This window comes from Homarus americanus, unplaced genomic scaffold (assembly GCF_018991925.1).
Source record: "Homarus americanus isolate GMGI-L3 unplaced genomic scaffold, GMGI_Hamer_2.0 scaffold40248, whole genome shotgun sequence".
NCBI lineage: Eukaryota > Metazoa > Arthropoda > Malacostraca > Decapoda > Nephropidae > Homarus > Homarus americanus.
The window spans coordinates 2,769,857-2,785,314 of record NW_024712526.1 but is presented as its reverse complement, the minus strand read 5'-3'; the positions used below and the strand labels follow the sequence as shown (position 1 = coordinate 2,785,314).

General features: G+C 44.7%; 1 protein-coding gene across 1 annotated transcript in view; it reads right to left on the bottom strand.

The window, feature by feature from the left end:
• The window catches only part of LOC121863411 (peroxidasin-like), a 180,262-nt gene that overhangs the window by 105,783 nt on the left and 59,021 nt on the right, over positions 1-15,458 (bottom strand). Inside the window, exon 2 of the mRNA XM_042362044.1 lies at positions 13,535-13,606. Coding sequence (XP_042217978.1) covers positions 13,535-13,606 — 72 coding nt within the window. The remainder of the gene's footprint in view (positions 1-13,534; positions 13,607-15,458) is intronic.

The window sequence follows — 15,458 nt, the reverse complement described above, 5'->3', positions numbered from 1 at the left end:
AAAGACTTCAGGCCACCTGACTTACTGTATCTTGAACTATGTAATTACTTCATTGAATCAGGTGTGCTTGAGGACATTCTTGCTGTTTATCCCAAATTTGCTAGCCCACACTGATTAGTCTTCAATTAGAATATGACTCCAATGTATGTGATCCACTGACCCATATATGCTGCTGGTGAATGTGATGTATTTCCTTCTTTGTGTACGAACCTCTGTCCTGCGTGGCAGTGAACAGTGGCATTACCCACATGAATCTGACCTATATATAGTGTCAATGAATATGATGCATTCTTTGTGTACGAACCTCTGTCCTGTATGGCAGTGAAAAGTGACATTACCCACATGAATCTGACCGACGTATATGTATGTATGTGTGCGTGTGTGCATGTATATGTACGTGTACATGTATATGTGTATGTATATACGTATATGTATGTATATGTGTGTGTGTGTGTGTTTACATATATGTATATGTACTGTCAATGAATATGATGCAACTCTTTGTGTACGAACCTCTGTCCTGCATGGCAGTGAACAGTAACATTATCCATATGAATCTGACCTCTATACATTTATAGTTGTTAATGAATATGATGTATTTCTTTGTGTGTGAACCTCTGTCCTGCGTGACAGTGAGAAGTGATACCACCCTCAGTGTCAAGACCTGACTGAATAACTCAGAATAGGCAAACTGTACTACAAGCTCTGCCAATAAATTTGTTAAACTAAAAATGGAGATGCAAGTGACTTAGGTGGTCATGCAGTATCTCCTATGCCTCCATGAAGGGTGGGTCAGTCCACAGTTTTGAAGACATACAGCTGAAAATTGCTAGGTTGGTGCAGGACTGTGGTGGACCCAGTCCGGCTAATTAGGTGCATCACCACAGCTTTGCGACACTTCAGGTACTGTACTTGTCGCAGGTACACTCGCAACAAAAAGTATCGGTGCATACTGTAGTGTGAACAATTTGAGACCAGTGACAATAGATATTGGGAAAGACGAGTTGTTCCAGCCGTATGTTGGCAGCCCTGTAATCCTGCTGAGCAGCTACTATGGCCTGGTCAAGTGAAACAAACCGTTATGAATAAGGTCGGGAAGTGATAAATAGACAGTATGAAATATGAGGAGCTCCCTGTTAACAAAATTATTTGTGATACTTGTGAATATTGCCACATTAATTTATGCTACCAAATAAACCACTCAACCTGGTCGTCCTGAGGGGTGGTACAGCGTGGACGGCCGCTCCGAGACCTGTCGTCTGTAGCACCAGTTTCGAGGTATCGCCGAATCCATCGTGACGCCGAACCCTTCGTTATGAAGGGCAATACTAGGCCCTCGTGTTCCCTCTGAGGTTTCCATGTCGTCTGGCAAGTGTAGATCTCTACTGCTTCATATTGCCTCTGTTTTATACCCACGTTCACCGAGACCGAACCCTCGCTCATCATTCAGTCGACACAAAGCAACAATCCGAAAAGAGGAAACAAACACACTGATTGTCAGCCATATGGCAACACCTAGTGGAGGGAGGGGTTATGAGGATACACTTACCAACCTTCCCGACATATCACAGTGTATACGTATCGTTTCGGAAGTCGTCGATCTCACCCTGCACCGATACTTTTTGGTGCGAGTGTACAATCGGGAACTCGGAACTATCTATCCCAGTTAAACTTAGTCTCAGGACGTCTCGATTTATTGGTCAATAGATCCAAATGTAGCAGCAGAAAGATGAGGTAAACAGCCTTAAACTCCCCCATCATAATACATTTCACACAGTGGCACCAACCTCAAGTCCTGTGTGACGGCGAGCAGCGAAACAGTAACCCACTAGCGAGGGTGAGCGGCACACCCACACAAGAGGACGCACGGCAGTTGGTAATATTTTATGACATGAAGTAAGAGTGGAGTTCGTCAGCCTCCTGAGTGTGAATAGCAACTCTTGGATCACACTACACTTACTTCTATGATATGAGGAAGAGACTGAACCGCCGGCTGATATCGGGCTCTTGTGGCCGAAACAACAGAAGAAAAGAGCATATATGATTTCATGATCTAAAAACATTTACACAATACTAACAGCTCTCTGTGAAACTTACCCAGCGGGAAAATCATAATTGTAGTGAGATCAACGTTGGTTATACCTTTTTCTGGTGGAAACTTCGTGTCTTTTGCCTCGACATCTTACAATGTGATGAAGAAAAAACATTCCAAGTAACACACTACAGGCAGTTGATCGAGAGCGTGCCATGGTCTTAACTGGTAAAACATATGTTGTCATCATCAGTGTTCGTGGGCTAATATTATCTAACCTTGCTGAGGTAAAGGAGACTTTCTATAACAAGTCACACACACACACACTACTAAATCTGCCAACTCTGCCCAGTATCCCTTCAGTCAATCAAACAATGAGTTCCATTCAGAGCCGTAACTGGTTGTCACAGTTTGTTGGACACAAAGTTAGTAAACTTGTGATACTCGTATATTGACCCAATCAGATCCGGGAACGTTACAGCGAATAAGTTGTGACGTTGTGTTGTTTATATTGCGGTGGCCTTTGGCCGGGTGAGTGACTCCCGTCACCATACAATCTAGACGCATACACATACGTACACATCAGTATACTCGTACATATACACGTACACACAATGACGCATATACACGCAAACACACATAAACATCCTCAGGCACATGTACATATAAATACAATACATATACACCAGTAAAAACGAGCAGAGAGAATATGTGCGGCAGCAGCAGCAGTAGTAGTAGTACGTGCACCCTCACTACACAAGTGAGCTAGGGGTGAGAGGGTCGCCACCTAGGCCAAACTATTAGCTCACACCTTCAGGATCTACAGCACTTTCCAGGATACGAGGTTACTTCACTGTTTCAGAGCTACAAATGAATTCAAAGATAAGCAACTCCTCCCCCCCCCCCTCCCCAAGGCGGAGAGTTAAGTCCTACTGACCCCTACTCACTTCACTGTACTCGTGAATGCACCGTTGAAGTCAATCCCACAGTCCCAGCATATGATATTCTTGAGCACATTAAAACACATACAGCCTTTAATAATCTTAGTCTCATCATTTCCACCGAGAGAAGACTAACTAAGGTGTTAAACAAGCAAGCTGGTAACCACAAACGCTGAGCATCAAAGCTTAAAACTGGTAACACCACCATTGACTATATCTCCTCTTTTAAATAACTCAGCATCTCTATCCCCTGCACCTCACCTACAACAACCAGCAAAATTAACCCCTTCACTACTGGAAGCCAGACTATTTTATCCAGCAGAGTGAACCTCGTACCATCGGGGTTAAGCTTCTCAAAACTAAAGCGACGTACAAACCCAATTATGGCGCCAATATCAAAATTGCTACAACACTGTACCAAGCCTACAAAAGATTTGTGATAGATTACCAATTCACCGGTCTTGATCCTTCGTGACTGGAAAAAAAGGATATGAAGTGTTTGAGGCTGCCCCATGAGCACTAAAATACCTAACACGAGGAAAGAACTGGGAATATCGGGTGTCAAAGATAGAATAAGTTGTTAACCTTTTGATAGCTCCGAGGCTCTTGAATTTTGGTGATGCAGACAACACTATCTCGGTAAACTTGCTGATGGTATTACAGTCAAGTAGCTGCGGGTTCCCTCTCACAATGGTCTCTTATGAGCAAGAAAAGTTGATGACTTAACTAAATTTACGTCTAATAAAGAGGCTCTTGAATGCAGTCTAGGATTATCACATATATTTCTGAAAACTGTGACCAGAAAACCTCTTACAGATGTATTCGAAGCAACGAGACTGGTGCAAACAGGCACTAACCGACCCATTGTTATAATGATAAGAATATATTGAAACATGTACGGAGCAAGTAACAAGATTAATCGACTACATTATGTTGTAATTATTGTAGACGAAGGTTACGTTATAAGTACCTCTCGGTATAACCCTCATGAAGAACCAATATAAATGTAAAATATGTGGTCTGGCCACTATGACTTGGACTGTGAGAAAATAGAATAGCAACAGGTCCAAGAAAACTGAGTGAGTAACGGCACAGAACTTTATGGTAAGGCAGCTAATATCTTGAGACTGTATCCACATTTTGCATTGAGTGGATGATTCAACCACTCAGAGGAGACTTTAACACACAGTATAATCGATGATACGCTCTGGTATTGTAGGCCACTATAACCTGATCACTGGGGTCCGATAAAGACCCTTTGTGACCTCTACTATGTGATCCTTTTGCCGCTATCGTTCATATGACGAGCATAATAAACTGACAGCTGCCCACGGCACTGTCCTCCCTCTCTCTACTTGTGGCACTGACTTCCCTCTACTCTTGTGGCACTGACCTTCCTCTACTTGTGGCACTGACCTTCCTCTACTCTTGTGGCACTATTCTCCCTCTCTCTACTCGTGGCACTGTTCTCCCTCTCTCTACTCGTGGCACTGTCCTCCCTCTCTCTACTTGTGGCACTGACTTCCCTCTACTCTTGTGGCACTATTCTCCCTCTCTCTACCCGTGGCACTGTTCTCCCTCTCTCTACTCGTGGCACTGTCCCTCCCTCTCTCTACTCGTGGCACTATTCTCCCTCTCTCTACTCGTGGCACTGTTCTCCCTCTCTCTACTCGTGGCACTGTCCTCCCTCTCTCTACTTGTGCACTGACTTCCCTCTACTCTTGCTGGCACTATTCTCCCTCTCTACATTTGTGGCACTGTCCTACCTCTTTATACCTGTATGCACTGTCCTACCTCTTTATACCTGTGGCACTGTCCTACCTCTTTATACCTGTGGCACTGTCCTGCACTCTTTATACCTGTGGCACTGTCCTGCCTCTTTATACTTGTGGCACTGTCCTGCACCTCTTTATACCTGTGGCACTGTCCTACCTCTTTATACCTGTGGCACTGTCCTACCTCTTTATACTTGTGGCACTGTCCTGCACCTCTTTATATGTGGCACTGTCCTACCTCTTTCTGTGGCACTGTCCTACCTCTTTATACCTGTGGCACTGTCCTACCTCTTTATACCTGTGGCACTGTCCTAATTTTTACACTTGTGGCACTATCCTACCTCTTTATACTTGTGCATGTCTAATTTTTTACACTTGTGGCACTGTCCTGCCTCTTTGCTGCCTGTGGCACTGTCCTACCTCTTTATACCTGTGGCACTGTCCTACCTCTTTGTTACTTGTGCTGTCCCTACCTCTTATACCTGTGGCACTGTCCTACCTCTTTATACTTGTGGCACTGTCCTACCTCTTTACACTTGTGGCACTGTCCTACCTCTTTATACTTGTGGCACTGTCCTACCTCTTTACACTTGTGGCACTATCCTACCTCTCTGGCTAATTCTGTGGCACTGTCCTCCCTCTCAAGACATAGTGGTGGCGCCCTGGTGTCGGGGATCAGCCAGATAATTAGTTAATAGCAGCAACTACTGGCCTGGGGCTTAATAAACTTAAGGCAGCCCCTCCTAGTGTCTGGCCGCCCGCCCCCGTGTGTCACGCCACGAGACAAGCTCACTGGGTCACACTGCCTGGGTCATGCTGGTTTGGTCAAGCTGGCTGGGTCACACTGGCTGGGTCACCAGCAAGCTGGCTGTCATGCTAGTAGGCGCTGGCTGGCACACTGCCTGCATGCTGGTTAGGTCAAGCTGGCTCACTGGCTGGGTCATGCTAGTTAGGCCAAGCTGGCTGGGTCACACTGGTGTCATGCTAGTTAGGTCAAGCTGGCTGGGTCATGCTAGGGCGCTGGCTGGGCAGTGGGTCATGCTGGCTGGGCATGCTAGTTAGTGGCTGGGTCATGCTAGTTAGGTCACTGGCTTCACTGGTTGGGTCATGCTGGCTGGGTCACACCACCATCCTCACCCACCCACTATGTAGGGCCACGCCTAAGAGGACAAGTACAGTGATAAACCAGCAGTGCCCCGCCTACACAACCATGTAAGTGTCACGCCTGCACAGTCATGCCAAGTGTCACACCTACGCAGGCATGCAAGTGTCACGCCTACACAGCCATGCCAAGTGTCACGCTTGTAACGACACACGCATACCAAGACATGCAAATACCAAGTCAATCGTGTTAGGTCCACACAGTTAAGAACAGTCACAACTATTTACTGCACACTATATTGCCATGAACAAGGCTGTAAGGTCCTATTTCCGCACATCCAGACTTTCAGTGCCAAGCCATCTCAGCGAAATATCGGTGCCAAGAAAACAGTGCCACAATCATGTCCTTTATTGACGTATTAAGCAAGGAAGAGTGCCAGCCACAGTTATAATTATGTCCACCGTGCTACAGGAAACAGAGGCTAATGGTAAAGTTATAATGACGCCCCTGCATAGTGTCACACTAGGTCAAATACCAGAGTCGCGGTGAGTGTGAGACAGAGTGGACGCCTACACGAGGGCTGGTGGAGGCAGCTGGGGCAGGGCAGACGTGGGAACCCTCACGCTCCCCGACACTCACAGGAAAGCTGAGTTGTTGCTTGTTTCTTGAGCCTATGTTTACGAGGCGCCAGTGTTCACTACCGAGTTATCTGTTGTATACTACTCCTGAATAACTTGTGTATCCTCTATACTTTTCCATTATATAAATATATTCATATCAAGAAAAAAAAAACAATTATACGTATTATTTCTCAATAAATATAAACATATTCCTAAGAACTAAATGACGAATTTCTATTATTGTCTGTACATTAGATTCAATCAAAGCTTAACATATAATAACCGTAAGCTATAATACAAGTTCCATAATATCTTTTAGGTGAATGTACACATATACCAAGTTATAATATACGGTATAGTTTATATATAAAGTACACGTCAACACCACTATTACCCCACACAGAACACACGTGATGATATGCACCACCACTCGCCGCCTCTAATATACAGTTAAGGTGTATACATCACTACCCAGAGCGTGAGTGTGCCCAGCCTGACCCCTGACCCCCAATTTGCGTAAAATGAACATGTCAGGACGGTATCATGTTTATGTGTGTTATCTATGTGGTGAAGTGATATCATGCTCTGGGGCCCTGTGATTCATGCTCAGAGGCTCTGTGATTCATGAACTGGAGGCTCTGTGATTTATGATCTGGGCTCTGTGGTTCATGACCTGAAACTGTGATTCATGACCTGTAACTATGATTCATGATGAAACTATGATTCATGACCTGGAACTATGATTCATGACCGAAACTGATTCATGACCTGGAACTATGATTCATGACCTGCAACTACGATGCATGACCTGTAACTACGATTCATGACCTGGAACCTAGATTCATGTCCCGGGACTATAGTTCATGACCTGGGACTAGGATTCATGAACTGGAGGCTCTGTGATTTATGATCTGGGCTCTGTGGTTCATGACCTGAAACTGTGATTCATGACCTGTAACTATGATTCATGACCTGAAACTATGATTCATGACCTGGAACTATGATTCATGACCGGAAACTATGATTCATGACCTGGAACTACGATTCATGACCTGCAACTACGATGCATGACCTGTAACTACGATTCATGACCTGGAACTATGATTCATGACCTGGGACTATGATTCATGTCCTGGGACTATGATTCATGACTTAGGACTATGATTCATGACCGGAAACTATGATTCATGACCTGGAACTATGATTCATGATCTGGGACTATGATTCATGATCTGGGACTATGATTCATGACCTGGGACTATGATTCATGACCTGGGACTATGATTCATGATCTGGGACTATGATTCATGACCTGGGACTATGATTCATGATCTGGGACTAGGATTCATGACCTGGGACTAGGATTCATGATCTGGGACTATGATTCATGACCTGGGACTATGATTCATGATCTGGGACTAGGATTCATGATCTGGGACTATGATTCATGACCTGGAACTACGATTCATGACCTGGAACTACGATTCATGACCTGGGACGTGACCTGGGACTATGATTCATGACCTGGGGCTATGATTCATGATCTGGACTATGATTCATGATCTGGGACTATGATTCATGACCTGGGACTATGATTCATGATCTGGGACTGTGATTCATGATCTGGGACTATGATTCATGATCTGGGACTATGATTCATGATCTGGGACTAGGATTCATGACCTGGGACTATGATTCATGACCTGGGACATGATTCATGATCTGGGACTATGATTCATGACCTGGGACTATGATTCATGATCTGGGACTATGATTCATGATCTGGGACTATGATTCATGACCTGGGACTATGATTCATGACCTGGGACTATGGACTATGATTCATGACCTGGGACTATGATTCATGATCTGGGACTATGATTCATGACCTGGGACTATGATTCATGACCTGGGACTATGATGCATGACCTGGGACTCTGATTCATGATCTGGGACTATGATTCATGATCTGGGACTATGATTCATGACCTGGGACTATGATTCATGACCTGGGACTATGATTCATGATCTGGGACTATGATTCATGATCTTGGACTATGATTCATGACCTGGGACTAGGATTCATGATCTGGGACTATGATTCATGACCTGGGACTATGATTCATGATCTGGGACTATGATTCATGACCTGGGACGCCAGTTCAGCCTGGGACTATGATTCATGACCTGGGACTATGATTCATGACCTGGGACTAGGATTCATGACCTGGGACTAGGATTCATGACCTGGAACTATGATTCATGACCTGGGACTAGGATTCATGACCTGGAACTATGATTCGATCTGGGACTATGATTCATGATCTGGGACTATGATTCATGATCTGGGACTATGATTCATGACCTCGAACTATGATTCATGACCTGGGACTATGATTCATGATCTGGGACTATGATTCATGACCTGGGACTAGGATTCATGACCTGGGACTATGATTCATGATCTGGGACTATGATTCATGACCTGAGACTATGATTCATGATCTGGGACTATGATTCATGACCTGGGACTATGATTCATGACCTCGAACTATGATTCATGTCCTGGGACTATGATTCATGATCTGGGACTATGATTCATGATCTGGGACTATGATTCATGACCTCGAACTATGATTCATGACCTGGGACTATGATTCATGACCTGGGACTATGATTCATGACCTGGGACTATGATTCATGATCTGGGACTATGATTCATGACCTGGGACTATGATTCATGACCTGGGACTATGATTCATGATCTGGGACTGTTATTTAAAGCTTTAGACTCAAATATTCACATTGTCGGGCTTAGGTACTGGAGATGGGTGGTGGTACTGGTCACTCGCCGTGTTGAACAATGATGAACAATAAACAGTGACCAGTTGAACAGAGATTAGTGAACAATTGAACAGTTGAACAATAAATAGAGAAGTTAAACAGAGAACAGTGAGAACAAAGCTTCTCAAAGTCTCACATACGATTCACTGAACCAGTCTTCTTCCTCTTTATCGTGGGGACAGATAAGCTGGTCCCTCTCTGTCTCACATCCTCCCTCCCCACCACACACACTCTCTCTCTCCATCACCACCATAACACACCCTCAACACCTTCCATCACCACACACACACACACTCCATCACTGCCACCGTTACGCGCGCACGCATGCACACACACATCGCCGCCGCCACCACCACCACAGTCACACCCTCAACCACTAGTACCACACAAACTCAGCTTCCCCAACACCGGTGGTGGGTGTGTGGGGGGCGGGGGGGGGGTTACACAGGGGCTCCACCACTGGTCGTGACTGTGGGTTCAGGGGATGAGTCGGCCATCAGTCAGGCGTTGTCGTCAGGTACAAGAGCGGTCAGCTGGCCCAGTCCCGTCACCAGAGAACTCCATCCTCCCCAAGCCCCCCCCCCCGCCCCCTACTCCTGCCCTCCACACCCCAGCTTTCTCCCCCCTATCTCAATGCCCTCCTCCCCCTAAGCCTTCCTCCTCTCCCCACTAAAACTGAAGAACTCTCACTTACGTATTTACTTCGGCATGGAACTTACGACACTGAGTGATGTGTATCATTAACCTATCTCTTTAGTGTCTTTACTTCCCTCCCACTGTCGTCTGGGGTGGATCAAGGGGTAAAGAAACCTTCAAGAGGAGAGGGTAAAGTGGCGCAAGACGAGTGTGGACAGAGACGAGAGGCTTAAGACAACAAGTACAAATGTCCACACACACACACACAGGACATTCAAGTTATTCTTAGCATATAGTTCTTCTTATTGCAGTTAATTCAAAATCACACCACCTCCCCTTCACACACGTACGATCTGTGCACTTAGACTATTATATTGGTTGTGTTGTTAAAGGCTTGAGGTGAGCATACAGTTGGTGGTAAAGTGGTAACGAGCTTTGTTTCTCACCCCTGGCGTCCCGGATTCGATACCCAGGTCGGACGTGAGAAGGGTGTTATCCAGTGTGACCCAAGCAAACATGGCAGGTTTTTTTCTTTTTTTCGGGTACTCCGGTTTCCTCCCGTACTAACACTGGACCCATGAAGGACAAGTTCATCATGAAAAATGGCGGGGATTAAACAAGCTACTGCCCTCCCCCTCCCCTCTCCCTCCCTCCCTCCCTGACGAAGAGATTAATCTGGTCAGCAAGGAAGACGATACATACTGGCCCAAGATGGTGGTGTCCAAATTCTAAAAAAAAGAAAATCGTACAGTGAATATTCCACAGAAGATGTAAGAACGCACCTGACTGGTTGAACTTAACTCAAAGGCAAAAATAACCACGTACTCTACCTTCATTATATTGGTTCACTAAACACCAGTCAGGGGACAAAACATACAGTATTTTAGAGAATATTTTCCAATATATTATGTATCTTGCTGGAGGACAATCAAACACCCACCTCAGGACCAGCAGAGTGCCCCACTACCACACGTCAGCCCCGTGCCCTACACACAAGCACAGTACAGATGCTGGTGTTTACTGGCTACATGGTCGTGTGACAGCTTTTTACTCCCTGCACAACGTGTAGCGTAACACTACCACTGATAAGAACTGTGGCAGGATTGTCTTGCAAGATGACGTTCCGGCGAGCACTGTGTGACGCTCAACTTTACAGCACCGCACACTAAGACACACACCACCCGCTCTACTATCAATGATTCAGCGAGGAATGATAATGTAAATCACAAGAGCGACACAAGAACAAGCTACAGTGCTTCACAGTTAAGATCAACACACAGTTAAGACCTCTTACTGTCTTTGTTCATTATAATAGTATTGTTAACAAGCGCAACACTAACAATTACCAAGATGGATCCTCACTTGGGGAGAAAAAAATTCACTTGAAATTTTACGAGCACTGAATGTGTTTAACTTGACTTCTTGTGTTACATGGTGAGGTAATGTTAACAAGCCAAACTTAGTCCGTTATCCACCAGCACGACAAGAAAAAACCACAACTATGTCTCTGAATGTGTTCATCTTAATCATCTCAACAGCTCACCACTCTTGGCTGTGTTCATCTCTGGTGGCCTATAATTACACCAAAAGGAGGAGGAGGAGGAGGAGACCGCTATCACAAAATTATTTACACAGTGCAGTAAAAAATGTGTGTGTGTGTGTGTGTGTGTGTGTGTGTGTGTGTGTGTGTGTGTCCATTTGTATTACTTGTTTCAAATACCTGTTTATTACCATTGTTGTCACTCCACACGTGTCCAAGATGAGAGAGAGAGAGAGAGAGAGAGAGAGAGAGTGTGTGTGTGTGTGTGTGTGTGTGTGTTCCTGTAATAATAATAATAATAATTAACGGTTTATTGAAAAAGTTCTGCAGCCCGAAGGCTGAAAATATACATTGGGCATAAATGACTTATTACATACATTGGTGGTTTAACAAAAGCCTTCATTAGAGAAAGGTGAAGGAACATAGTGAACATACAGATTAATGTAGGTGTTGAACAGCAAAAACGTAGTGTAGTAACTCCCTCCCAGATGGTGTTAGGAGGGACCTCACGTGGTGTAGTAGTTCCCTCACAGATGGTGTTATGAGGGGCCTCACGTGGTGAAGTAATTCCCTCGCAGATGGTGTTATGAGGGGCCTCACGTGGTGTAGTAACTCCCTCCCAGATGGTGTTAGGAGGGACCTCACGTGGTGTAGTAGTTCCCTCACAGATGGTGTTAGGAGGGACCTCACGTGGTGTAGTAGTTCCCTCGCAGATGGTGTTATGAGGGGCCTCACGTGGTGTAGTAATTCCCTCACAGATGGTGTTATGAGGGGCCTCACGTGGTGTAGTAATTCCCTCACAGATGGTGTTATGAGGGGCCTCACGTGGTGTAGTAATTCCCTCACAGATGGTGTTATGAGGGGCCTCACGTGGTGTAGTAATTCCCTCACAGATGGTGTTATGAGGGGCCTCACGTGGTGTAGTAATTCCCTCACAGATGGTGTTATGAGGGGCCTCACGTGGTGTAGTAATTCCCTCACAGATGGTGTTATGAGGGGCCTCACGTGGTGTAGTAATTCCCTCAAAGATGGTGTTATATGAGTGAGGTGTGGTTCCAGGCCTTCCTATCGTAGACGGATTAACACATCGCTGGTAGTTGGGTCGGGCCGTTATCACTGGGTACCTGGGACCTCACTGTGTGAAAGGTCAACTTGGGTACCACTGTTACTGTTGAGTTGTTCTCACTGACTTAAGCACTGTTCACCACTGTTCACCTCTGTTTAACACTGGTTCCATTTCTTTCCTAAATGAAATAGTAACTTCTGGTGTGAACTTGTTGATATTCCGGTGGGGAGGAGGGTTCAGGGGAGGGAGTTGGTATGGGCCAACATAACAGTTGACCTGGCTGCTCGGAGAGGAGCGCCAGGTACGTCTTGACCCTTCGGTGGTCAAGGATGTACAACCCCACAGTTCTCAAGACAGAATCATGTTCTTCCACTGGTGAAGTAAATGAAAGGTGTAGTGTAGTGTACATGCAAGGTGAGGCGAAAATGTTACCTGAAGCAGAAATACCTCGAGCGAAGGCAATCAACCGTGTGGCCCCCAAAAAGTCTTCGTTTTCCCTAATGACGACGAGTCTTTCATAGTGAACTTTATGCAGGAAATCATAAGCTCAATACTGCACAGGTAAAATACCGATACAATACAAACTATGTAATATGAAATACACACAAGTGGACTACACGAAAGTTCCTCTCAGTACAGGTGTTCCTTCCTTAACAGTATATTCTCATTTTCTCTTAATACAACTACCGGGTCAAAACACTCTCCAACCTAGACGCTCCCCGCATCACTGTACTAACTGTCATCTATCACTGTTCTAGCCACACAACATAAAACTATCATCCTTCTTATAATTACTCCGTGCTTACCCGAGACGTTTGTGAAAATGGTGCGGCCACACTAGCGTATACAGTTCGTCGCCAACATGTGATCGACAAGACTGAATGAGCCACAGGGTTCCAACTTTGGTGTAGTGGTGCGGCCGCGTGCACCAGACCGGCGTTTCTACTGGTAAAAAGGGAGGGAGTGTGGAGTACTTACAGCGTGTGGAGGTGCTTGAGGTCCTTGAAGTGGTTGGGAGGAATACTCCTGATCTTGTTGAACCGCAGGTCCCTGGAAAAGGAGAATTACACCATCAGTTAATAAAATCCATCATATTAATACAAAAACAAGAAATACCAAATACTTATAAATATACCTTCAAATCTCTCTCTCTCTCTCTCTCTCTCATGCCTTGTTTATTAATTTCAGCACGTTACTTAAACACAAGACCAACACATCAAGCGGTGGCCAAACACATTATCATACAAGCTGGGATTTTTTTCTCAGGTTGAGCTTCCCCGCTGTTGTGGTGAGTCGCGGGCCACCTCTTGTGTCCCACGGCTCAATTGTAGGATATTGACACTGAAACAGTTTATTTAGCCAGATAAAACAGATAGACTCGATAATAATATTAACATGGCTGAGCCAGTTGAGAGCCTGAGCTTTTTTTTTAAATATAATGGTTTTGGCGGTACAATATTAGCAGGAATAAAAAATAGGTATTACAAGGACGTTTGGGCTATGGGCGTTTGGTTTGGGCCAGGGTGGTTAGGACCTGACCTGACCTGACCATCACACTTAACACCACTTCTACGCCCTTAACTCATGAGACATAAAGGCAAGCATAAAGGCATGCTTCCCTGTTGGGCGCTGTAAACGCTTCTGCGCTTCACCTTACACAAGGATGTAGGGGAGTGCCATATAAATAAAAAAATAAAAAAAATAAATAAAAAATAAAACACCACCTATTCGTCTGACTTATGTGGACGATATCACGCAACAACATATATATCCTGATTATTTAAGTCATTTATTATCCACCAGAGGCAGCACTAACAGTAATAATCACTACAGGTGTGGATTAGCAGTGATTACTGTGCCCCCCCCCCTCTATATAACGCACAAAGCTAGACACTATTACTGACTGGTATTAGTAAAACTACAGCTTACATTATCGTTACATAGAACACAACTTTAATAATTAAATATCCAATAAATCAACGGGATTAATGTGATATAAGCTATAAGTAACCTTTACCATACACTCAAGGGCCATTCCTCGTGTACCTAATACCTCTATGGTTAATACAAGTCTCCCATGAAGATAGCATCAAGAGCCTCATAAGCTTTCCTTAATAACATAATCCTCGCAGATACGCCAGTTGTAAACACCACCTATCATATCCCTCGGTTATTATTAAATATATTATTATTGGTTGGAGCGGAAAGCCCTCATAATTGAACACTGAGTATTGTTCAGAGTTTCCAGCCAATGATTGCATCTTTAGAAATCATCCAAGGATATGATTGGCGGTACTTAGATCTGGCTTATCTACTTCCTACCTTTCTATCTAACCAAGGTACCGGTAGAAACAGCTATACTTCACACTTATTACCCAATTGTTTCTATGACTGAAGTTCCCAATGGATCTCTCCTTCCCTCTTCACAGCCACACATAAGCAAAGTCAAGTACACACACATCAACAGTTTACACATAAATTTTCCTAAATGACTCACAACGTCATTGTACTGTTAGTTCTGCGTGTCGGTGGGACCCTCGCTGTACATGCTCCCCCTCCACTCTATTACACGGACATTTAAAAAGTATACACCAAGTACACGATTCCCATTATGCATGAATTAGAAAGTTTGTTTATTATGACGCGCTAGGCAGGCTAGACAACGTATGATATGAGTCGCGTCAGTGTGTGTTGTTGCTGTCATGTACATCACCTCTTGTTGAAACTTACGAAACATGAGGGAAAATATAATACTGTTGTAGAGTTAAATATACAGTTATACGACACTAAGACACAGCACCACTTAGTCTCCCTCTAACAACATTAACCATAACGCCACACATCTTCCTCTGTGATAAACTCAGCATACCTAACATTATATGGTCATGCGATACCGGCCATA